General features: G+C 47.0%; 1 protein-coding gene across 1 annotated transcript; it reads right to left on the minus strand.

Moving 5' to 3' along the window:
* Positions 1 to 7,452: 7,452 nt before the first annotated feature.
* KLHL38 (kelch like family member 38) lies at positions 7,453 to 16,854 on the minus strand. The gene is made up of 4 exons (XM_005564031.5): positions 16,639 to 16,854; positions 14,632 to 15,982; positions 9,976 to 10,081; positions 7,453 to 9,102 (listed from the first exon to the last, which is right to left on the minus strand). The coding sequence occupies exons 1-4, from the start codon at positions 16,722 to 16,724 to the stop codon at positions 8,813 to 8,815; spliced, it is 1,833 nt and encodes a 610-aa protein (XP_005564088.3). The 5' UTR covers positions 16,725 to 16,854; the 3' UTR covers positions 7,453 to 8,812.
* Between the last annotated feature and the right edge of the window lie 8,630 nt (positions 16,855 to 25,484).

Consider the following 25,484-nt stretch of genomic DNA (forward strand, 5'->3'; position numbering starts at 1 on the left):
TTCAGGTCCCCTCTCCTGCCTTTGCTGCCCATTGTTACCGTAAGTGGCCAAAGCTTGTCATCCCCAGGGAAAAGCTCATCTCTCTCAGGGATGGGAATGGCTGGGATCCATACTCTCTAGTCTTCTCTATCCTTCCCCCAGCTGCCTACAGCACTTACCGGGGCAAAGACTGTCCCCATGACCATTCCACCCCTTCCCCATATGCATCCCCCATGCCATCCTACACACACATCTTCTCTCTCATTTGTGCTACATCCTAAATGTCTGGACTGCCATCATTCATTCATGCATTCAGCATGTATTATTGATTGCCTGCTTTGTGTCAGGTACCAGGGAAACAGACGTGAGTGATGAACAAAGTAGACATGTTCTCTCTCTGTGTAGATCTTCCATTTGGTTTGGGACATCAACTAAGTAAACTCAGAAAGTAAATAAACAATAAATAGTTATGATAAAATGGGTGAAGGGAAGAAACAAGGGATGAGAGAGAATAATGTGGTAGGTGGGGTGGGGGCTACTTTTGATAGGGTGGTCAGAAAGGGTGCTGAGGAGGTGCTGGAAGGGTCTTGCAATGATTGAATGTGGTCATGTAGGGAAGCCCTTAGCATTCTGTCTGATGCAGAGTAAGTAGGCAGTAAACGTCAGCCATTGTCACTCACAGATTCATTTGTTCAACAAAAATCTTTTGAGGGCTAGTTGTTACGCTCATGTGCCTAAATGCCAGTGATCTCAGTCCCAGGTGGAGAATGATCTCGGCTCCCTCAACCCCATTAGCACTTTTAGTTTTGCTTTTCAGATAAGTAAGCCAAATAAATCCATAGGCAAAGTGGGAATTAATTGTTTTCTTCTCCAACACTCGATGAAAGATGAGTGTCTCAGAGGCCCTGCTAACGAATTCCACTGCTTTTCTCCTTGGTCTTATCTTCAGCATAGATGTCGCCACATTGCTTCTCTTAAAGGCTCTTTCAGAAGGTTTTGATTTTGCTGTTGCCCTGAGGTGGCCCTCTTGCCTGTGACTGTGGACAGGGCTGACAGGTCTTTTGGGGAAACGGCACAGACAGCTGATGATTTTGAATAGGACAGACCTCTGTGCCTGCGTCTTCCTCACTTACAAACACCTCAGATTCTTGAATCCCCGTCTGTGTCCTCAAAGCACCATTTTCTGGACCACTGACTTGTTATGGGAGGGTTACTGGGGAATTCTGGATCGCAGGCCCTGGCATTCTAATTAAATCAAAGAAGTGAAATGAAGAGGAAAAGAGACTCATGGATATCTTTAGGAAAAACAAAACCCAAATTCCCCACATGAAGAGAATGACGTGGTATTTGAACGGGAGCCTAGAATTCCTATAAGACTGCGTGAGAGCTGACATTTCAGAACCAGACCCCACCCACATCCCAGCACCCTCCACATCGGCTTCTGCTTTAACATACAGCCTCCCATGACGTCACCCCAAAGGCTTATGTTGGCAAGATTGAGAACAGGACCTTGTGGGTGACATTGTGCCAACAGATTAGTCTTCTTATATAATTTCTTATGCCTGGCCCTGGGCTTCTCTTCATGGACCCTAATTCCTTCTCCAGTGGTATTTGGTGAATGTTGCTCACCTTGGACTTTTGGGAAGGTACTTGGAAGCTATGTTTTGTATGTATTGGCCTGTAGTCCTTGGAATCCATTAAAAAATTGCTAGTCCCTATGAAATGGTTTAGTTTGGTTCAATACATATTTGCTTAGCATCTTCTCAGTGGCAGGTCCCATGCAAGAAGTGAGGGATAGAGGGATGAAAGACACAGTCCCCACCCATGAGATGCCCTTGATGAAATGTGGGACATGGGAGGTGAGTCAGTGTCATGGTGGCCCAGCCTGGGGCAGACTGGGCTGAGGGCTTCCCAAGAATGGCTTCTTGGGGGCAGATAGCATCTGCAGTGGGTCAACTGGTGTCTGCCGCCAAATTCATGTCCACTCAGAACCTTAGAATGTGACCTTACTTGGAAATCAAGTCTTTGCAGATATAATTAAGGTAAGAATCAAGATGAGACCATGCTGGGAAGGGGGGCCCTAAATCCAGTGAAAATGTCCTCATAAAGAAAATGGCACAGAAAGAGAAGGCCGTGGGAGGACTCAGGCAGATGGGAGTGAAGCAGCGGTAAGCCAAGGAACGTGAAAGATTGCTAGAACCAGCAGAAGCCAGGAAGAGGCAAGGAAGGATTTCTTCCTAGAGCCTTCAGAGGGAGCTCGGCCCTGCTGACACTTTGATTTTGAACTTCCAGCCTCCAGAACTGTAAAAGAATCAGTTGCTGTTCTTTCAAGCCACCCAGTTTGTGGAACTTTGCAACAGCAGCCCCAGGAAACAAATACGGTATGGAAGCATCTGAGATGAGCCACTGGAGTCTTGCCGTTGCTTTCCTGCCCCTTTCCTTGTTCTAGCACATCAGGCTGGGAGACCTGCACTGCTCTGTGAGCTCCTGGGTAGTAGGAGCCTCACCCTACTCCACCACTCCCACATTTAATGTGATGTCTGACACATAGGAGTCTATGGCCAATATTTGTTGAATACACAAATAACCGAGTGTGTGAATGAATGAATAAGCAGAGGAGTAGTACTAACAAGGGTGGACCAGTTAGCTGGTGGAGATAAAAGGGCCACCCTTAGAGTCAGGGTAACTGCAAAATCAAAACCTTCTGAAAGGGGCTGTAAGGTGGATCAAGCTGCACGAAGTGGATCCTCCAGTGTGAAAAGCCATGGCCGCTGCCGTGGAGGGGCTGTTCTGGGGTTGTCTGCTCCAACGGCTGATCCTTGGCAAAAGTGGGTATTTAGGAATGTTTTGCACTGGGGATGTGCAGACTAGGCAGCAATCAGGACAAAAAGAAGGGCCAGAATAGAAAGAAGGAGAAGAGAACTGAGCGGTGTCCATTGCCTACTCTATGGTAGATACTGTACTGTGTCCGTTAATGTCTATGATCTTTCTCTCTGTCCTTGAAACAGTTCATCAGGGAGGTAAAAATTCCTTCACTTTACAGATGTGGAAGCTGAGGTGCAGAGAGGTGGAAGCTGAGGTGCAGAGAGGTGGAAGCTGAGGTGCAGAGAGGTGGAAGCTGAGGTGCAGAGAGGTGGAAGCTGTCAAAAGTAATACTGCCAGTAAGTGGTAGAACTGCCAAACTCGAATGGAGCCCAGGTCTCTTTTGCTCCCAAGTTTGTGTTCTCTGCAGTACAACATGCTGCTTCTGCCAATGAGTGATTGTTGGGAAAGGAAGTTGGGGTACCTCAGCGGAAAAAGGTTTTAACGTCTCCCAAGTCCAGGGGACTGGAGGAGGAATTCTCTGGAAAATGATCTAAGAAGACAGCACCTTGTTGGAGTTCTGGGGGTCCCGATCATCCGAAGGCCATCTGCTCTATGCTTTCAGCTGGTCTTGAATAAGGTTCTCTGGGAAAAAATCCATATTATTTTCTTCCTGTCATATTTTACTACTCTAGACTGTGTTTTTCACTGTTCTCAGATAGAACTGCAATCATTTTTTTTTTTTTTTTTGAGACAGCGTCTCTCTCTGTTGCCCAGGCTGGGGTGCAGAGGTGCAATCACAGTGCCCTCGACCTCCTGGGCTCAGCTGATCCTCCCATCTCAGCCTCCAGAGTAACTGGGACCACAGGTCCCACCACCACGCCTGGCTAATTTTTGTATCCTTTTTGTAGAGTCAGGGTTTCATCACGTTGCCCAGGCTGGTCTTGAACTCCTGGGCTCAAGTGATCCACCTACCTTGGCCTCCCAAAGTGCTAGGATTATAGGCGTGAGCCACTGCGTCTGGCCTTGCAATCATTTTTAAAGGTTAGACACCATCTAGGTTTCTCTCTGATTCGAACCCCCACTTTGTCTGATAATTTAGCCCTTGTTTTCACCCCTTAGCAGCCTGGACACCCTGATGATGTTTGGGGCCCATTCACTCATGCATCCATTCATTCATCCCACAAGCATGTGAACATCGTCTGCCAAACACCGACTGAGCTTGGCCTGGGAGTTCAAAGGGCACCAAGCCTCTGTCCTTGCCCCCTTTAAGAGCTCCCACTCCAGACTGATTCAGTAAGTCCCTATTGTGCGTCAATGTGACAGAGGCTAGAATCAAGGGAGGGATCCTGGGTAGAAAGGTTGGAGAAGGCTCCACAGAGGAGGTGTGGGTCAAGTAGGAGTTGACTAGGAAGGGTAGGGAAAGGCGTCATAGCAGAGGGACTAACATATGCAAAGGCACAGAGGCATGATGTGCATGGCTTGTTGGGGTTAGGGGAGGACCCAGACATCCCGGGCAGGATGATGTGTTTGAGTCAGACCAGTCACAGTCCTTGTCCTCTGGGACATGACAGGCTTTTGTTATAGGTGGCAGTGGTAAATTCAGCCTATGCTGGGACTTTGGTTTTAAGAAGTAGATACTTGATCCTTTGTGTTGTTAGCAGAAAGAGTGGATGCTGAAGAGGTTGAGGCAGGATCATAGGAAGGGGCCACCTGGAGGGGGATTGGAGGTTCCAGGGCGGAAGGGTTCGCCCTCAGAGCCACCACTGCTTACGGGCAGAGTATCAGGAAGTGTCTCAAAGGGAGGAGCCAGGATTCCAGTGACTCTGTGCTCCTGGGGCCATGTCCCTCTGCCTGGGGATGGCCTGATGCAGTAACTAGCTGGTCATGCCCTGGCCGGTGGGTGATCTGATGGAGACCTCAGGACAGTCAGGCCTTCTTTTAAGATGCCGGCTAGGAGTCGGGTGAATTGTGCGATACTGAATGCCACAGTCTTCCCAGGTCCTGCTCCCCACTGCCCTCTCCCTGCTTCAGTTCCTTCCTGCCATTGCTATTTTCTCTGCTGGCTCCTCCTCTGCTGTCTGCTTTGCATTGGCATGGGGTGTTTGATCTTTGTGTTTTCTTGCTGAAAGAAAGAAATCTCCTTCAATTTCTCTCTTCCCTCATTGCCTGTTGAGATGATTAGCCAGGCTGTTTGACATTTTTCACTTAGAGCGTTTCAGTTTAACGGCGGCTGGCTAAATATATTTTGACCTCAGCCATGGACTGTGACTCTCTACCCAGCCAGTGAGGCCAATGAAGCCTTGTGCCAAAACCGTCTCTCTTTCTTTCTGGGCTGAGATTGTCCTCGGCAGGTTGGAGAGGAGCCCTCATATTCTGCAGATTATTTTGCAACCTAATTCAGATAATGGGTTTGGCCTCTGGGATGCCCAGGTGGGTGGATTTGCCGGTCATGAAGGTGTCTTCTTTGACACACAAAGCTGGCCTGCGATGTGTCTGGCCCTAGTGCCATCTTTCTTTATAAATCCCAGGAGGCAATTTATGTAGTTCTTTTGTACCCCAGGGTGACTTGGACAAGCTGTGAGTAGCCACAGACTCTGACAGCTTATGAAATATTGGACCGAGAGGAAAGGAAAAGACAGTGAAGGGATTAGCAAGCCTCCAACAGAAGGATTTTTGGAGGCCACAGAAAGCATTTATAGACAAGACTCCCACTTCTAATTCCAGGCAGATGGGATGTCCTGGATAAAGCCCTTCGCCCACCAGGCTTGATGCAGGTGGGCCATGTGACTTCATACCCCACCCAGACTTGCCAGGCTCAGTTCAGGGTGGGTCAGGTGGAAAGAAAGAGGAAAGGACAGAATGACTCCGAGCAGAGGATCTGGGGCACAGGAACTAGTGCCTCAACACGTTTACCTCTGAATTTGTGATGGAGATCTCAGAGACAATGTAGATCCAGCCTCTTCATTCATTTACTAATTCATTTATCATGTGTTTATGGAAGATTTATAACGTATGTGGCAGACACTGAGGCCAGCCCTGAGAATGCAGAGGTGAACAGAACAGAATAAGAAGTCTAGAGGGGAAGACAGTGATCAAATAATTACGAACAGGTTGAGAGTCTCAAAGTAGAAGAATAGGGGGCTGGGCGTGGTGGCTCATGCCTGCAATCCAAGCACTTTGGGAGGCCGAGGTGGGTGGATCACCTGAGATCAAGAGTTTGAGACCAGCCTGACCAACATGGTAAAACCCCGTCTCTACTAAAAATACAAAATTAGCCGAGTGTGGTGGTGCATGTCTGTAATCTCAGCTACTTGGGAGGCTGAGGCAGGAGAATTGCTTGAACCCAGGAGGCGGAGGTTGCAGTGAGTCGAGATCGCATCATTGCACTCCAGCCTAAGCAACAAGAGTGAAACTCCGTCTCCAAAACAAAAACAAAAACAAAAAACAAAAGGGGGAATGATAGGGGTATTAATAGGAGAGCTGATCCAAACTGGAGCGGGGTAAGCATGGAAGACACCTTGATGCTGTGACTTTTAATCTGGTGTGTAAGGTGTAAGTCAAAATTATGTAGGGTGACGAGGCAAGAGAGGTGTGTTTCAGGTAGTGATGACTGCATGTGCAAAGGCCCTGAGGCAAGAGAGGAGGGTGTAACGGAAAGAAGGATGGCTGGAGCTGAGACAGCTTCAAGGAGTGAGGGTGACAAAAGATGAGGCCAGAGAGATAGGTGGGTGCTGGATTAGGGAATGCACTAGAAGCTACATAAATGATTGGGGGCTTTATGCAAAGGTCTCTGGGAAGCCATGGAATCATTTTAAGCAGGGGCATAATATGAGCAGGTCTGTGTTTTAAAAAGATCACTCTGACTGTTGCTCAAGAACAAGATGCCAGCCAGCAGCTAAGGGGACAGTGTCCAGGCTGAGGAGCAGGGCTGGCGATCCAAGCAGGGTCTCTGAACCACAGCCAAGAGATCTGGGGAGCAGAGCAGAGCTTCAGACCCCAGCAGGAGAATCCAAAGTACAAAAAAGACAACTTAGAAAGAAGGAAAACTCTAGAACATGAACCTGGAGAGCCAGATGGGGAGGAAGGCTACAGCTTGGAGTGGACTCTGGTGCCAGGCTCAGGGCAGCAAGACTGATGGCAGATGCTTCTGTTGGTGGGGAGAGGACTTCGCCTACATCGGTGGGCTCGGGACGGCTGACCAGGACAGGAGGGGAATGAAACCAGCCATGCAGGTCTTCTGTGCCCACAGCTGAGCAGGGCAGTGATTCTCAACCCTGACTGTACATTTCAATCATCTGGGAAGCTTTTCCAAAACTACAGTGTCCTGCCCCCCTCCCAAAAGCATCCCTATTCATTTTTCTCAAATGGGGCTGGCCCCGTTTTCAAACATCTTCCCACATGACTGTGTTGTGCAGGCAGCGCTGAGAACTGCTGTTCTCCACTTTAGCTTATTCCTGTGTTTGGGACTGAGCCAGTGTGGGAGGCACCTCAAGATAACAGGGGCTATAGAGATAGTCAGGCCTGGCATCTGAGGGCAATGACTGCTGTAAGCACTGAAGGAATTTGTTGACGTTCCCCAGAAGAGCAGTCCTCGTAACACTGACCAAAATGAACATCCTGATTAATTATGCAGGTTTATAGCTCCCCAGAGGCTGCAGAAAAACATCATTTGGCACCAGAAACAAACTTTATTCTGGCAAGTGCAGGATAATTTTACAAACGTTAGATACTGAATGTTGCATACGTCTCTGGAATTTCAATGTACTACATCCATAGAATGCAGAAAAACAAGGTCAGGGCCAATTTCTCACGCTGCCACCTGGACCAAGCAGTTCCAGGAATCTTCTGGGGTCTCTCAGCCCTCTTGTTCCAGATTTCAGTGGTGTCCTGGGCAGATGTGGTTTTATCTGGATTTCTCCCTTTGGGGAAATGCTTCTAACTCATTACATGCAGTTTGGATGGGCTGTCAGTTACAACAGGTAACCCCACCTCTGTTTGTGGGGATGTGGTCCAGGATTAGCCAGTCCTGGCAACAGTGATTGGCTCAAGAGGTAGTCATGGAATTCAAAAAAGGCCCATAAGCATTGTTTTTTAGGTTTAATATATGGATAACAGCAAAGTTCTCTCCTGAAGATATAAAGTTGGAAAATGAGTCTGGGTTTATCGTTTGTTATTGTCCACACACTGTATGGGTAAATGAAGAAGCTTGCTAGAGAAGGAGGCCTAATAGAGATGAGGTAGAGAGAGAGGAAAACCTAGGGAGGAGAGAGAGGAAGAGAGAGGGGGAGAGAGAGAGAGAGACAGAGAGAGAGAGTGAGGGGCAGGGCAGAGCAGAGAGAGGCAGAGAGACAAAGAAGAGAGAGAAGCAGAGAGAGGGAGACAGACAGACTCAGAGAGAGAGAAGAGAGACAGAGAAACTGAGACAGAAAGGAGACAGGCCAGGTGTGGTGGCTGACGACTGTAATCTCAGCATTTGGGAGGCTAAGGCTGGCAGATCCTTGAGACCAGGAGTTCGTGACCAACCTGGCCAACATAGTGAAACCCCGTATTTACTAAAATGCAAAAATTAGCTGGACTTGGTGGCACATGCCTATAATCCCAGCTACTCAGGAGGCTGAGGCATGAGAATCGCTTGAACCTGAGAGGTGGGGACTACAGTGAGCCGAGATCGTGCCACTGCACTCCAGCCTGGGCTACAGAGCGAAACTCCATCTCAAAAAAAAAAAAAAAAAAAAAAAAAGAGAGAGAGAGAGAGAGAGACAGAAACAGACAGAGATAGGGGAGAGAGAGAAAGAAAAAAGGGGGAGAGACAGAGACAGATGGAGGTGGGGGAGAGAGATAGAGAGAGAGGGAGAGAAGGAGAGAGAGAGTTCTGGCAATGTAATGCCTAGTTCCAGGCCTCCAGACTCTGGTACCTCAGTCTTGTGAGCTCTCCCTACAGCCTTTAAGGGTTAAGCCCTTTGGAACTGGGTTTGTGTCCCTTGCAACAGAAGGCATTTTGACTGGGACAGAAGGTTTCTTGTCGACCTCATGGGAGGGAGGATGTGCGGGGTATGCACTGGAGAGTGAGGCAGGCGTGGTCAAAGAGCTTGTGTGGCAACTGTCCCTGGGATGTCCAGGTGTCCGTCTCGGGGTCGTAGCAATCGAAGGAGGCGGAGTCCTCAATGTTGCAGTCCGTGGTCAGCCGCCGCCCGCCCGTCACATAGAGTTTGTTTCCCATCACGGTGGCCCCGTGGTGCATCCTCCGGTCTTTCATGTCCGCACATTTGACAAATTTGTTGGATTGAGGGTCATAAGCAAGAATCCTCCTTGTGTAACCTGAAAACCAAATGACACATGGGCAAGCTCAGCGTTGCTCATCTGGTACTGGAGGTCAGCAGTCCTGTCTGACTCCTGCCACTGCTCAAGACTAAGGCTGGGACCCTGAACTAGAGCGTGTGATGTTGAGCTAACCTGCCAAGGCCTGCTTTGTGGCGGAGTGGGGGCTGCACGCAGATCTGTCTGACTCTGACCTTCACCCCAAGTTAAGGCAGCATATAAGCCATTCTTAGATTGAGAGCAGCCTCCTGATTCCTGTAACTTTCTCAGCCTCCTTGGCCTCTTCCTCTCTCAAATGCCCACTCAAGAACTATGACAATCCTTTGGAAACTCAGAAGTGGGTTCCTCACAACAGCCCTATCTTGGTAGTTACTTTTAGGATCCTCATTTTATGGATGGGCAAACTGAGGCACAGAAAGATGTTTAACTTGGTAAAAAGTATATAGCCAGTTAGTGACAGAGCCAGGATTTGAATCAAGGTCTATCTGACCCCAATACCAGTCCTCTTAACCATGACACTATACTTTGATTACAGAGAAACAAACTATTAGTAGCTAATATTATTAGCAGAAGCAAACATTTTTTATTGACTGTGTATCTGGGAGAGTGTTAAGTGCTTTAGATACACGAGCACATTAATTATCACAACAGCTCTGGGAGATAGCTGTTATTTCATCCCTTGTTTACAGAAAAAGACAGGGAGAAACTTCTGGGTGAGGAAAGAGTTTTGTCAGATTCTCCACGCTCCTCTGGTTGGTTGGATGTGCTTTTAAAAAGACGATCTTGTAGAATAACATCTGTCTATGAGTGACCTTTTTTCCATAGAACGTGCCAAGTTTGTGTCACGCCCGGTGATCCTCTGTTCAGACTCACCTCCCACAATGACAATCCGCTCCCCGAGCACCACTGCAGGGGCACACACATTCTTGATCATTCTTGTCTCCATTTTGAACCACGAATTTCTGGAAATGTGATAAACCTGAGGGAGAAATAGAATCATGGCACTGCATTTTAAAGTGAAATATTCTTAAAAAAAAGACAGGAGTAGTAATTAAGAGGGTGAACTAGGAGTGAGATTTTTCTTTCTACTTTTCTCCAGTTTTAAAAATGTAGCTACTGCTCAATAAACAAAACAGTATTGAAAAACAGGAAGAAGCGTATTATTAAAAATTGATATTATTGTGACCCCAGGAACCCAGTGGCTGTATTTCTATAGCATAGACCAATAGTTTTGCATTATAATACGTGTTTTACTTACCTTGCATGGAACATGTTTTTCTTTTAATGAGAAATGAAGAAACTTGGGTATTCAGAAAACCAATGGTTTTCCAATCATTTTTTTATTTCTAGCTCATGTTTAAATTTCTAAATATTCTGGTTTATCCAAGAAGGTCATAGAGCCAAGAATAAATCTGAGGCTAAGTGAGGAAGTCTTTTGAACAGTTCATGCCTGAAAGTCATTACAGTCCTAGAAAAATGCAGCATGAGAAAGGGGAGAAAGACCCAAGAGAAGGGAGCAGGCTCTTTTGCCGTGCTTTGAAACAGTGTGTCAAATCAACACTCCGGAACATGTTCTCCTGTGAGTGTCCTCAGTTTTAAATCTAAATATCAAATGTAAATTAGTTCATTATGGAAAAAATTTAGCCAAGAGATATAGGATGAATTTCACATAAGCAAAGAAGGAACAAGAACATTTATCTACAGAGGAAAATGGCATAGTATTCTTTGCTAGAAAATGTTTTCCTATAAAATAAAATTACCAGGCCGGGTGGGGTGGCTCACGCCTGTAATCTCAACATTTTGGGAGGCCAAGGTAGGTGGATCATGGAGGTCAGGAGTTTGAGACCAGTCTGGCCAACATGGTGAAACCCCATCTCCACTAAAAATACAAACAAATTTAGCTGCGTGTGGTGGTGCACGCCCGTAGTTCCAGCTACTCAGGAAACTGAGGTGGGAGGATCACTAGAGTCCTGGAGGTGGAGGTTGCAGTGAGTTGAGATCGCACCACTGCACTCCAGCCTGGGTGACAAAGTGAAACTCCTTCTCAAAAAATAAAATAAAATAAAGTAAGATTACCAGCATTATTAAAGATGTCTAAATAATCAGTTTACTAAATTTGAGCTTCATAACCATCCTATGAGGTAGGTATTATTATTTCTTCCATCTTTCACATTAGACCACTGAGGCTCTGAGAGGTCAAATGACATGCCCAGGGTCATACAACTACAGTGAGTGGGAGAGCTGGTCTGACCAAGCCCGGAGTCCATGCTCTTCACCACCCCACTCATGGCTCTGCCTGGAGCCATGAAACTGTGGCCTTCCCTGAGGGAGGCTTTTGAGACTGGAGACCTCTTGAGGTCTCTGTCTGTCCTTCAACAAGTCAGTGAAGCCTGGAGGAGGCCAAGTGCTAGAGGAAGGGACGGTCACAATGGCTGTTTCATTGGAAAATGCGTAAGTGACAAACTCTCTGGAAAGTGGGATCCTTGGAAGAAAAGCAAACACTGGTTGCATTTTACTTGAATGAATAATTGCCTCCTGGCCCTTCTGTTCTCCTTCAGCTTTGGGTATGGCTTTAAAAATAGATTAAACATTTGCTCACCATGCTCATAATACCTCAAAGAGACTGGGGCAAGGATAACACAGAATGAACTTTGACCACTGAAGGAAGCGATACTTTGTTATAGTAAAGGATTTGCTTAATGCCATCCAGAAACAGGTAGAGAGAAGGCCAGGTAGAAAGGTACACGTACAGCGCAATTGGCATCGTAACCTCGGGCAGCATAGTTCTGAGAAGAACGCATACACACAGATGAACGAGCCTATGAAGAAAACTCTCAACCTGTGCCTGAAAATCCAACCTGCTCCATCAAGCGACTCCAGGCATTCATTTTAAACTATATTCGAACGAGTAGAATGTCTATTTCAAAGCTAGTGCGAAGTAGATAAGAAAAGTATCCAAATGAATACTTTCCCCTTTCTCCCTCTTCTTAATCCTGAAGTCCAAAAGGATCCCTCAGAGGTTTAATATTTTCTTGGCTTTGCAATATCTTGTTTGATGATACCATGCACTTCTTGATATGCTAGCTTGAAGCTTAAACTTTGCATTTTATTTTCAGAAGGTCGATGGCAGTTTTGCAATGTGAAATAATGAGCGTATTTGTTGACTCTATTTTGAACAATAGAAAAGAAGGAGGGGCTTCCGCTTGACATGGAAGCAGTTTGTTATCTGTATGGTCAGAGCCTGGAGAGGAGCAGAATATCTCTCCCAATTCAAGTAGAGGAGTGGGATTTGGAACAGTGATTCTAGAAAGACTCAGAATCTGCCTAGATGGTCAGGGAGGAGCTGAAAATACAGGCTGGAGAAGTGAAGGCAAGAAAAAAATCTTCACTGGAACTGACCGAGTCCAAGCCATTACCACCCATGCCTGGAAGTCTAGAAGAGTCTCCCAGTTCTCCCTCTTTGTCCACACAGGCCCCCTCCAATCCCTTCTCTACAAGGCATCCAGACGGAACTTCTAAAAATATGAATTGTGTTACCTCGTCCGCCTTTCTTGAAAGCCCTCAATGAAGTTCTGTTCCTCTCAGGCTAATCCCAATTCTTTGACAAGGCCTAGAAAGCCCAGCCAGGCCAGCCTCATCTGCACAAATATCCATCCCTCAAGAAGGTTCCAGGATTTTTCTAGGAGGGGCTCAGGGGCTGTGATGTGGGTGGAGGAGGTTGCTCCTGGTAACCTGAGACGGGGGCTGATGGAAATCGCAGGAGGACTAACACCCGCCCCTAGCTACCCCTCAGCACACTGCCCGTCTCCTCTTTGCTAGGTCTTGCAACTTCATTGTCCTGCTTTCCGCTGCCCAAGGCCATGAGCTGCACCTGTTTGTGCTTCAGGGCCTTCATATGAGCTGCTCCCTTACCCAGGACCACTCCCCCTCCCTCAAGAGAGAACCCTGACTCCGGCTTCAGGTGGTGCAGGAGCTTCCTGCATCTCTCTCTAAGTCGAATCTTTCCTTACGTGATTTCTTAGCACCCATCCCACCCCTCTCGCTCCTCTTTTATTCTCCATCTTCACCTTCCTCTCTCTTCTCCTGCCCCTCTGCTCAGTCAGCTTCAGCCAACTTCACAGGGTTTGCTCCAACATTCCCTTAACCCTGGCACTCTCTCAGATTCTCTCTAGACCGGCAGTGTCCAATCTTTTGGCTTCCCTGGGCCACTTTGGAAGAAGAGCTGTCTTGGGTCACACATAAAGCACACACTAACACTAATGATAGCTGATGGGCTAAAACAATCTCTTCATGTTTTAAAGTTTATGAATTTGTGTTAGGCCACATTCAAAGCTGTCTTGGCTGCATGCATGTTGGGCAAGCTTGCTCTAGACTGGTTTAGGGCGTCCTGCCTGTGCTCTTAGAGCACCCCTTTCTTCAGCATCTGAATTGCAACTGAGGGCTATGCGTAAAATTGCTGGGTCTCCAGGCCCTTCACACGTTGGTGTTCAAGATAACTTATAAATGAGCAAAGTACATCTCGTGGGTGCTTCTTGATTATCTGTGAAGGCAGGCTCAATATTCATGTGCCCCATATCATTAGATGAACTGCGGAGATTACCAGAAACTTGCATAAAGTTGGAAAACACTTAATATTCTGAAATGTGACCTTTGTTGATCAATTTCTCAGAGAGCTTGTTAGTGAAATCAATGTCTGCCAATCATTAAAAGTAGGGGTTTCCCAACCTGGCTGCCCCTTAGAATCTCATGGGTACTTTTGTAAACCATATATTTTAGGATCTCACACAAAGATATTTTGATTCAGTGATGTGAGGTCAGGTTCCAGGGGATTTGGTCACAGAGGTGTGGACCAAGGCTTGGGAATCTTCTTTTAAGGCCTTACTGACTTGAGTTAGAAGCGTCTGCCAAATTCCTGTAGGACTTCACTATCTGGCATTCAATATTCTCTATAATAGCTTGAATTTTTAGATATGTATTTTTCTCCTCAAATGAAGATAAACTCTGTGCATAGAGATGGCATTTGATATCCTTAAACTCTTGCTGAAAATCCTTCTTGCCTCCCTCCCTTCCTCTCTTCTTTCCTTGCAAATGACAAGTGTTTATATGAGTGTACATGGGTGCACATGTGTGTGCATGTATGTATTTGTGTTCACGTGTATGTATAAATGTGTGCATGTATGTGCAGATATATGTGTGTATGTGTGCATGAATTGTATGTGTGTATGCATGTGCACATGTATGCTTGTTGGTATGCGCATACATGTGTGCATATGTGTACACATGTGCACATGTATGCATGTTGGTATGTGCATACATATGTGCATACGTGTATGTATGTATGCATGAATATACATTCGTGCATATATATGTGCGTGCATGTATACATATGTGTATTTGTGTATATGTATGTATGTACATGTGTGTGTGTTGGTGTATATGTGTGCATGTGCATGTGTGTGCATGCAGGTGTGGGTGTGTCCATGCACACATACTCATGCAGTTATGTGATGGGAAGAACCAGTCATTTACCTGGATAAGGCGCACAGGGTTCTGCATGATGTCCTCTCCTCCAAAGAGATAGAGTCTTTGGTCTTTCACAGCGACTGCGGGGTGGAGCACCCCCACGGGCATGCTGGCCATACTCTCCCAGACATTGCAGATGCTGTCATATCTTTCCATGGAGCCCATGAGCTCCTGCCCTTCTCCAATACCCCCGATGGAGAAGATGAAGTTCTTATGGGCAGTGCTTCTGTGGGAGTAGCGGGCCACCAGCATGGGCTCCCCCAGCCTCCACTGGTTGAGTTTGAGGGAGAAGATGTAGACGTTATGACTGACCAGACTCCTCCCTGAGCTGACAGCCATGCCCCCCAGCACGTAGACGCTGCGGTGCAAGGTGACAGCAGAGGCCTTGTACAGCCGTGTCGGGAGTTTGGCAAGGCTCTGCCATTGGCCAGTCTGTTTGCTATACAGTAGGACGTCCCTGGTGGTCTGCTGGCTGTCCTTCCTTCCGCCCAAGAGGATGAGGAAATCTTGGTAAGAGTTTCTTGGAGGGACATGCAATAGGAGTTTGCAGTCTGGGGCGCTGGTGCCACACAAAGAGAACATCTGTCTTTTGGCGGTCTCCAAGATGAGCTGGCATGCAGGCGAGGACTGCAGGAGGGCATCGTTGGCGATGAAGTGTTGGAAGAAGGCTGGGTGGATGTACTGCAGCCTGACCTGCTTGAACAGTTCCTGCATGTATCGCTTCCGGGCCTGGAGGTCATGCTTGATCCAAACCATGAGGGCCTCAAACACCTTTTCTTCCTCCCCACAGAGCCCATCGTCTCCCAGATAGTCTCTCAACTCCAAGGCACAGAGCTCCTTCAGGTCGGCTGATGCGGCCACCTCTGGGAAGGACGTCAGTGCCACCTCCCTGGCTTTCTTCTTGAGGGTCTCGCAGCTTAAGATTTCTGAGAGTCTGATCATGCCCAGGCAGTTGCTGGGGGCCAGCTGGCTCTGCAGGTATGAGGAGCAGGCCTCAAACAGCTTGGGGAACTGTAGCATGGAGGCGGCCTCCATTACGGGGAGGACATTGTCAGCATCGATGAGTGCCTCCCCCGTGTACACGTAGGAGACGATCTGGTCCAGGGTTGGGGGGTCAATGCCTTTCAGCTGCACTTTGGCTTCACTCTTCTCCCGGAAGCTGCTGCAGAACATAGCCCTGAAGTAGGGGCTGCTGGAGGCCAGCACGTTGCGGTGGCAGGGGATCTCCCGGGCACCGGCACAGATGCTCACATCAGTCAGGATCCTGCTTTGCCTTAAGCTGTTGAGCTGCCTCAACAAGTCAGAAGAGAAGTCATGATCTTTGAAGAGCACCCCATCTGGAGACTCCTCGTCCATCCTACAAAGAGGGAAGGAAGCCCCCAGAGTCAGCAAGAGTCAAGTCTTTCTCAGCTCAGGCGCTGGAGGGTTCAGCTGCGGGGACTGTAAGACCAGTGCTCCTATTCCATTCCCCATGATGTTTGTGGATGTCGCCACGGATATTGTGTAGGGAAGATTGGAAAGGAAGGCCACATACATCTCAGACCTGAGCTCTTTTGGGTTATGGTTATTTTCGAAAGTAATAGGCATATAGTATCTTCAGCTAATCTGAGAGAAACAACCAACCAAACAAACTAAAGTTGTTGGAAGTTACTCTATTATCAGAAGCTGAAATGTTAGTCTGAAGCAAGATAACAGTCCATGCATTTGGCCAGCAGAAGTTCCTGAGCCTTTTTCCAGATCGATGGCATATCTGTTATTGAGTAAACTTGTCTAAACATCTCTTTCTGGGTGTCAATCATTCCCCAAAGGTGACACTCTGGAGGTGTGGCCCTCTGGTCACTGGACAGAAATGAGGGAAGAAAATGGACCTTTGATACATATCTTTAAATATAACTTCATTGAGTCTTGTTTTAAAGATGGAATAAATAGAAGGAAAGACCAAACAATCCCCTGGTTTATTGGATGACACCTGGCTGTCTACCTGCAGAAGAAATAAGCATGAGGGATACTTACCTTGTTTTGCCGCGGTGACATCCACTGGTGCCTGGTCTGGCTTGTCCCCCCGGAGAGTTTCTACCTCTAGCTCTGAGGGAAACCATAAACTCCAGGCCTTTCTTTCAGTTGGCAAATGATTTGTCCTGGGAGATTTCTGGATTTGTTTATGCTGAAGGCACTTTCATAGTTTTCTAGAGCTTTGTGCAAGGACTGCTGGCCAAGGAGACAGTGTATACATTCCAGGGCTAAGAATAGTTGCATATGTACTTTCCACTGTTATGACATGTGACTTTCCAGTTGCCTTTTGCAGCAACCCGAGGGCCTGCAGGGCCCGCGCATGCCCACATGCCGTGTTTCCTTGGCAAGTGTTTACATCGGCAAAAATAGATTGGGAGGAGTGGCTTCTGTTAGAGAAGACTTTGCTGTCTGCTTGGAACCATCCCGAGTCCCCTGTCCTAAAAGTGCCTGGGAATTCTAGCTGTCTGTAAACAGGTTGCTGTGACCTGTGGAGAGTCACTGAAGATGGTTCTGGGCCACAGTGAAGGTGGCAGGTGGTCACAAGGGAAGCCGGAGCATGAGCCTGTGGGTGCTATTCAATGGATCCCTATTTCCCCCCATCTGCCTGGCAGGATTGCTGGGGAGAGCTGTGATTTCCTCCTCCAGGAGCCTAGGTGATGAAATCCATGACAAGAGTTGTTTTTTTTTTGTTGAGCACCCCAGGGTTTCCAGACTCATGAAGGCCCAGACCTTTGTCGGGTCTCCTTACTCGGGAGCCTCTGATTGACAGTTGCAAGGCCGAGCTCCTCCTGTCACGTCTGCCTCTCCCAGACACGTGCTGATTGCTCTTCAGCTGGCTTTTTATAGTTCAGACTTCCTTTTCTGTCTTACTTTTCCATTTTGTCTGGTCTGGCAGCTTGAGCTAGAGGCAGGAGGCAAGCCATATTGCTTTAGGGAGAGAGAGAAAGAAGACAAAGGGGGATGAGGAGGAAGAAGAAGCAGGGACAGAGGGAGGGAGAGAGAATAGAGGAGGAAGAGGAGGAGGAGGAAGAGAAGGAGGTAGAGAATTGGGGGAGGAATGAGGATAGTGATGTGGTAGGAGGCAGCTTTCAATAACAATCAGAATCACGAGAAAGAGTGAGGGGGACCTCAGGTCTGTCCTGCCCCTGCCTTCAGGGAGATTCGTGATTGTCCTAGCCACGAAAGGCAGGCAAGCCTGACTTCGTCTCCTACTCAAAATCTTGCTCAGACTAGTGCAATGGCTTCCCATGCATTTTTTTTTCTTTGCTCCTAGTGCTTCTCTCTCCAATACATCCACCCTGTCCCCTCTGGAGCAGCCCCTGGGAAGGCAACTCAGAATTTGCCAGTTCTCAGCATCAGGCCCTTCAGTGGCTCCCCATGTCCGCAGGACTCCTTAGCTGGAATCGGACTGGTGTCCTGTCTGCCTCTGGAACCACGTCTACTGCCACTCATGTGTAGTAGTTTAGCTCCGTGAGACACTTACAGATGTTTGTATGCATCTGGTCGCTGTTGGGGAAGCTGGGCTGGCCTGGTCTTTGGGACACCACAGGACAGGGTGGAAGGAAGAGGGTCTCTCATTCACAGTTGCAGATCGTAGAGTGGATTATGCCCAAGAGTCCAGAAGGTCAAGGCCAAGGAAATGGATCCAAAACATGTTACTGGGGCCACGGGCCTGGAGGCCAGAATTAGGAGCAGGAGGCCTAAGCTAAGGGTGTCAGAGACCCATGGAGGCACAAGCAGGGAGCAGGCCAGAGGAGCTGTTCCTGCAGATGTCTGAGTTGGTGAGCTGTGCTGGTGACATAATAAGTGAGTAGCCACATTCCTGAAAGAGCCCAGGGATCCTCTGGTTCATACTCTATCCCTTTCCATGAGCTCTTCCCCTCTGCTTGCTCTATCATTTTCACTGTTTCTGTTCATCCTCCAAAACGTGGTTTGTGTAATACTTCTCTGCACGTCTTTTTTTTTTTTTTTTTTTGGAGAAGGAGTCTCGCTCTGTCGCCCAGGCTGGAGTGCAGTGGCGTGATCTCGGCTCACTGCAAGCTCCGCCTCCCAAGTTCACCCCATTCTCCTGCCTCAGCCTCCCAAGTAGCTGGGACTACAGGCGCCCGCCACCGCACTCGGCTAATTTTTTGTACTTTTAGTAGAGACGGGGTTTCACCGTGTTAGCCAGGATGGTCTCGATCTCTTGACCTCATGATCTGCCTGTCTCGGCCTCCCAAAGTGCTGGGATTACAGGTGTGAGCCACCGTGCCTGGCCCTCTCTGCACGTCTTTTTAACCCTCTCTGAGACAATTAATTTCACATTCCTCTGTGCAGTTTCCTTTCTCCTACATACCTCTAATGGCGTGCCTCATACCTCACTGCGATTATGTTTACTTGCCTGTGTCTTTCTTATTAGAGTGGAAGTCTCTGGGCAGCAGGAATCTTGACTTCATTGTAGCTCTATTCCTAGCACCCAGCACAGGGCCTGGCTTATAGGGGGTGAATTTCATACAGTTCCTGCACTGAGCTGGAAAGGAATGGAGAATGGGGAAAGAGAGGGAGCTTTGCTGGCTGGACTTCACACCACCGTCTGCTGTGCCGGTTTAGCAGAGCTGCCATGTACGGCTTACTGTGTAGACTGCCCTGCAAATGTGCTCTGGAGCAGCCCTGATTATCCACATAATCAAATCCAATAATGTGATGAAGTGAAAAGTAAAACACTTGTTTTATACTGCAGTGCAAGACTTAAGTTCAGGCTGGGAACTGAACTGAGGTCCTCCCAATGCCAAAGCTAGCATTCTTGTCCTTGACCTTGGAGTGAACATGAGGAAGAAATAACTTCCTTAATGCTCTGAAACGCCTGTGTGATTTCTCTTCCAGGCAGCGAGCAAGCCAAGGGTTTGTTCTGAGGGTAATAGGTAGAGGCTCCTAGGAATGAATTAACACAGCACCGTTCCCTGGGAAGGATCTTGGATCTTCCCCTACATTCCCTTACGAATCAAACCTTCTGGAATCCAGCCCTGTCCGTTGTTCAGATAGATCTTGGTGTACAGCATCAATGTCTGACCAACTTTGCTAAATCTTTTGGTTTCTAATGTTTAGAAAAAATAGGCCCTGTTTTGTTGGCCTGGCCTGTCAGGAGGATCCTGGTTCTGCGTCAAATGTCAAATGTCAAGACATAGAGTCATGGTGTTCAACACGGCAAACACACACATATAAACCCAAGTCTGACCCAGAAAGCATCTCTATCACCCACATGTAACCCAACCAGCCCATTCATGAGTTGATTTCTCTCAGGGAGGTTTATACTTTTGGTCTTAACTTTCATCTAGAAGATGTCTTAGTCTAGGGCCTGAACATATGGCAACCTAAAAGAAATGAGATCAATGAAGACATTCAGCTCATTGTCCCTCCTTTTCTTTTGTTTTTCTTCTGAGACAGGGTCTCGCTCTGTGGCCCAGGCTGGAGTGCAGTGGCACGATCACGGCTCACTGTAGCCTCCAACTCCGAGGCTCAAGTGATCCTCCCACCTCAACCTCTTCAGAAGCTGGGACTACAGGCATGAGCTACCACATCCATCTATTTTTTGTAGAGACAGGGTTTTTCTATGTTGCCCAGGCTGGTCTTGAACTGCTAGGCTCAAGAGATTCACCCACCTTGGCCTCCCAAAGTGCTGGGATTATAGGCGTGAATCACAGCTCTCCTTCTGATGAAAGTCCGTATCATAACAAGTCAAGGCCTGAACTTTGGGGGCAGAAGGGCTGGGGATAATCTTGGCATTTCCCCTCAGTATTCATGTGGTGTTGGGCAAGTTATTTATATTCTTCCAGCCTCGTTTCTCCATCTGTTAAATGGGGATAACCATCCTTGTCACAGCGAAATAATGTATGTGCAGTATGCAGTAAAGTGCCGGGCACAGTGTATATTCACAGTAAAGTGTGGTCAGTATTACATTATTACTCTAAAATTAATCTCATTGGATTCCAGTAGGTCTTGGTGCCTGGTTTTCAGTGTCTCAGTTGGTCCCCTGTGCATGCTAGCATTTTCCTTTTCCTTGAGCAATTGCTATGTTCCTCATGATCTCCTTAGCCTCCAGGAGTCCTGGGGTTCAGTCTGGGTTCTGCTATGGACCAGCTGTGCATCTTTGGATGAGTCACTTAACCTCTCTGCACTTATTTCCTCAGCTGGCCCTTCCATTTCACCTTCCTGTGGTTTGTACCCTGAGGTGTTCTCTGCAATCTGTGGCCTAGAACGGGGACTGGGAGAAGCTGAGACTGAGGGATGAGGGCTCTTCAGAGCTTCCTCACGGCTCTGGCCTGAAACCAGGTGCAGAGAAGAAACCCAAGTCGAGCTCCCAACGGGTGCCCTTGATGAGTTTGTAAGTCAGTCTTCATATTTTCCTCCTGGAGTTTTGAATTGCCATGGTGGGCACTTTGATTCAGGAGGCCTTGGTTTCTTTCCTGTCTGGGTGTGCGGGTTCTGGGTCCCCAAGGAAAGGGCAGGCTGGCTCCTGTCAGCAGCAGGTTTGACAACAACTGGGAAGCCACAAAACACTCTCTGCCACAACCCCACCTTCAGTCCTCTCAACCCACTCGGGGCCGTGCTCCCCACCTGCTGATTCTGGGAGAAGTCCCCTCACTCTAATTAGGAAACATAGCTGTGGTGAGTGCTGTGTTTCAAGGATGGACAAACATGCACATAAAGGCCCTTGTAGTGCTGCGATCTCTCTGGAAGGCTGTCCCCTGCCAGCATCAGAGAATCTCCTGTTCCCGCAGGTGGAGGAGAAACATGAGGAGCAGACAGGTAAGGTTGCAATTAACTGAATCATTATAAGCCGTAGGAAGAAACCTGTGTCTTGATATAAGATTTTAAATGTTTTTAAGTATACGTGAGAGCCTGCCTATCTGTATCTGTATCTATCTGGCTGGGTGTGTTTTTTCAGGAGCCTGTGGAAAGCTGAACAAGGACTTTGTACTCCAGACAAAGGCAGAAAGGGGGCCTGCTCCATGAGTCCAGGGGTTGCCATGACGACTATCCTCCAGAAGTGAAAATTTTAAGGCTACTCTGACTAGGCCAGTAGTGCAAACGACTGCATTCCCAACTCTTCCTCCACCCTGCTCCATCACCAGAAAATATCTTCATATTTTTTTCCCCTGGGGAGAATAAGGGGGAAAAAAAGGACAGCAGAGATGACGTCAGGACGGCTAGCAGAATGTTGGTATAACCCGGCTGTCTGCCCCACTCTTTCTTCCTGCAAACTAAAGTCTGACCTCATCCATCATTTATGCCACAGATCAGCTTTCTGGGCTCTCAAACTGGGAAGAAAGAAAGAACAGGACCAAGGATGCTTTCTTACTCTCCTGTTTTAGCACTGTGAGTCACAAAGAATAATACACTGTCTTGGCCTCTCTGCTCCCCAGGACCAGGCGTTCCCTCGTGGTAAGATAGGCATTTAGGCAAAAACATCACCTTCCCCTGACCACTCAGAAATGGTTTGGCAATTTGCTACCAAGCTGTGGGATAGAAGGTGGGAGGCTTACAGGGGAAGGACTGCCTGGGAGGGTAAAGTTTATTACCTTAAAGTAGGATTAGTTAGGATCTCTTTGGGAAATGGGAATTGAGCAAGGAAGGGTCATTTATCCATCTATCCATTCATCCATCATCCGACTCCATCCTCCATCAATTCATCATCCATCCTCCATCCATCCATCCTCCATTCATTCAGCCATCAATCCATCCATCCACCCATCCATCGTCCATCCATCATCCATTCATCCATCCTCCATCCATCATCCATTCATCCATCCATCCATCTATCCATCATCCATCTATCCATTCTCCATCAATTCATCATCGATCCTCCACCAATCCAACCATCTATTCATCTATCCATCCATCATCTGTCCATCCATCTATACATCCATCCATTGTCCATCCATCACCCATTCATCTATCCATCCACCTATCTTCAATCCATCCATCCATCCTCCCTCCATCCATCTATCCATCCATCCTCCATCAATTCGTTATCCATCCTCCACCCACCCATCCATCCATCATCTATCCATCCACTCATTCATCATCTATCCATCCATATATCCATCCATCCATCTATCTATCCATTCATCCATCTATCCACCCACCCATCCATCCATCCATCCATCCATCCATCCATCCATCCATCCATCATCTGTCCGTTCATCTATGCTCCATCCATCCTCCATTCATCCAGCATCTATTCATCTATCCCTCCATCATTTATCCATTCATTCATCCATCCTTCCATCATTTATTCATCTGTTCATTCATCTGTCTATCCATCCATCATCCATCCATACATCCATCATCCATCCAGTCATCCTCCATCAATTCAACATCCATCCATCCATCCATTCATCATCCATCCATCCATCCATCCATCCATCCATCCATCCATCCATCCATCTATCCATCATCCATCCATCCTCCATCAATTCATCATCCATCCTCCACCAATCCAACCATCTATTCATCCATCCATCCATCATCTATCCATCCATCTATACATCCATCCATCCATTGTCCATCCATCATCCATCCATCCATCCATCCATTCACCCATCTTCCATCCATCCATCTATCCTCCCTCCATCCATCTATCCATCCATCCTCCATCAATTCATTATCCATCCTCCATCCATCCATCATCTGTCCATCCACTCATCCATCATCTATCCATCTATATATCCATCCATCCATCCATCCATCCATCCATCCACCCACCCATCCATCCATCCATCATCTATCCATCTATAGATCCATCCATCCATCTATCCACCCATCCATCCATCATTTATCCATTCATCTATACTCCCTCCATCCATCCTCCATTCATCCAGCATCTATTCATCTATCCATCCATCATTTATCCATTCATCCATCCGTCCATCATTTATCCATCTGTTCATTCATCTATCTATCCATCCATCATCCATTCATCCATCCATCATCTATCCATTCATTCCTCCATCCATCCATCCATCCATACATACATCCTTCACCCGTCCAGCATTCATTTATCCATTCATCCTCCATCCATCCATTATCTATCCTCCATCCAGCATCCATCCATCCATCCAGCCATCCAGCCAGCCAGCCAGCCAGCCATTCATCATCTATCTATACATTCATCCTTCATCCATCCATCATCTATTCATCCATCCATTTTTCCAGTGATCCATCATCATCCATCCATTCATCCTCCATCCATCCATCATCCATTCATCCATACATACAGACTCTAGAGAATCAGACAAGGTCTCGGTCTACACGGAACTTACACTCTTGTAGGAAAGACATGCAAATAAATAATTTAAGTGTCCAAATTGTTCTGAAGGAGAGCCTTCCCCAACCTCCCTCCTTGCAATCTTATCGCCCTCCCACCATGAATTATTGGTAAACATAGAGGGAAAACTTTATACAAATATCTTTGAAAAGCTCTCATATCACCTGAATTTTTGTCATGTGTTTCCATCTCTCTCTCCTATTTTAGGTTTTAGCTCTTTGAGGGAAGAAATAAACCTTAGCCCTTTGACCCTTATTAGTAAAGGCAGAGATGAAATAGAATTTGGTGACAGAGTGTTCCTGGGGACTGTTTGCTTACTTCTTTGTATTTTTGTAAGTGTTAGTCTTTTAAGTTTTTCCAAAAACATTTTTTAACCTATGTTTTTCTAATGATCAAAAACAAGAGTAAAGAAATATTTTTTGACTGCCTGCTAGTAAGAAAACAAATCTAGAACGCTTTTATTTCTTCCCATTTCCAGGCTTTTATAAAAATAATCTGAGGTTTAAGGCTTGGATTACTGTCATCAAATTTTATGTAGTGTATCTTTTAAGAATTACTTTGCTATTTGCTTTTATTTATGACAATTATTCACACTTAGCTCTGTGTTTGGCTGATTTACACCCAAGCTGCCAGTTTTTTAATGCCACAAGTTTCTCCTTCTTAAATGCTTAATTCTGATTCATCTTTCAATAGTAGTTCATTAAATTGCAAATTTTTTTTTGAGACAGGGAGGCTGGAGTGCAGTAGCATGCTCTTGGCTCACTACAACCTCCGCCTCCCAGGCTCAAGCAATCCTCCTGCCTCAGCCTCCTGAGTAACTGGGACTATAAGTGCGTACCACTGTGCCTGGCTAATTTTTGTATTTTTAGTAGAGACAGGGTTTCACCATGTTGCCCAGGCTATTCTCAAACTCCTGGCCTCAAGTGATCTGCCCACCTCTGCTGAAATTGCAGTTTTTTTAAAGGAATAATATAGGAGAGGTAGATTTTCTGAATCCTCAAGAGTCTCTATCTCCTACCACCTATGAACAATAGCTTGGCTTGGTGTAATACTTAGGGGTCAAATTTTTTTCTTCCAATATTTCTAGAAACTGCTCTTATTCTGGAAAAGCTGAAGTGCTGCAGAATAGAAGTCTGCGAATTGAGTGATTTATAGCCTTCTTTGTTTGTTCGTTTTTATGCTGACTCCACTCCGACTTTGAGGAGAGAGACGATCCCTTGACATGAGCACTCTTCACTGTCTTCCACATCTTGCCTTGTTCTGTGCTTGAGAATTGCAGTCTCTGAAAAATATGGTATGGGGTGTGTGTGTGTGTGTGTGTGTGTGTGTGTGTGTGTGTGTGTGTAACTGTGTACTCTGGCTGCCTCAAAAGATGTCACCTGTGTAGTAGAGAATAGCTGGTCAGTGTTAAGATTGTTTTTAAGGTTGGTCTGTACTCTGGGTCTCTGAGTCAAGGAGCAGGAGTGTGGAAGAAATGAACTCTCTCCTTACTGATTTTCCAAGGATGGAGCTCCTCTCCTTCATGAGGCAAAGCGTGAAT

The sequence above is a fragment of the Macaca fascicularis genome, chromosome 8, assembly GCF_037993035.2.
Source record: "Macaca fascicularis isolate 582-1 chromosome 8, T2T-MFA8v1.1".
Lineage (NCBI taxonomy): Eukaryota > Metazoa > Chordata > Mammalia > Primates > Cercopithecidae > Macaca > Macaca fascicularis.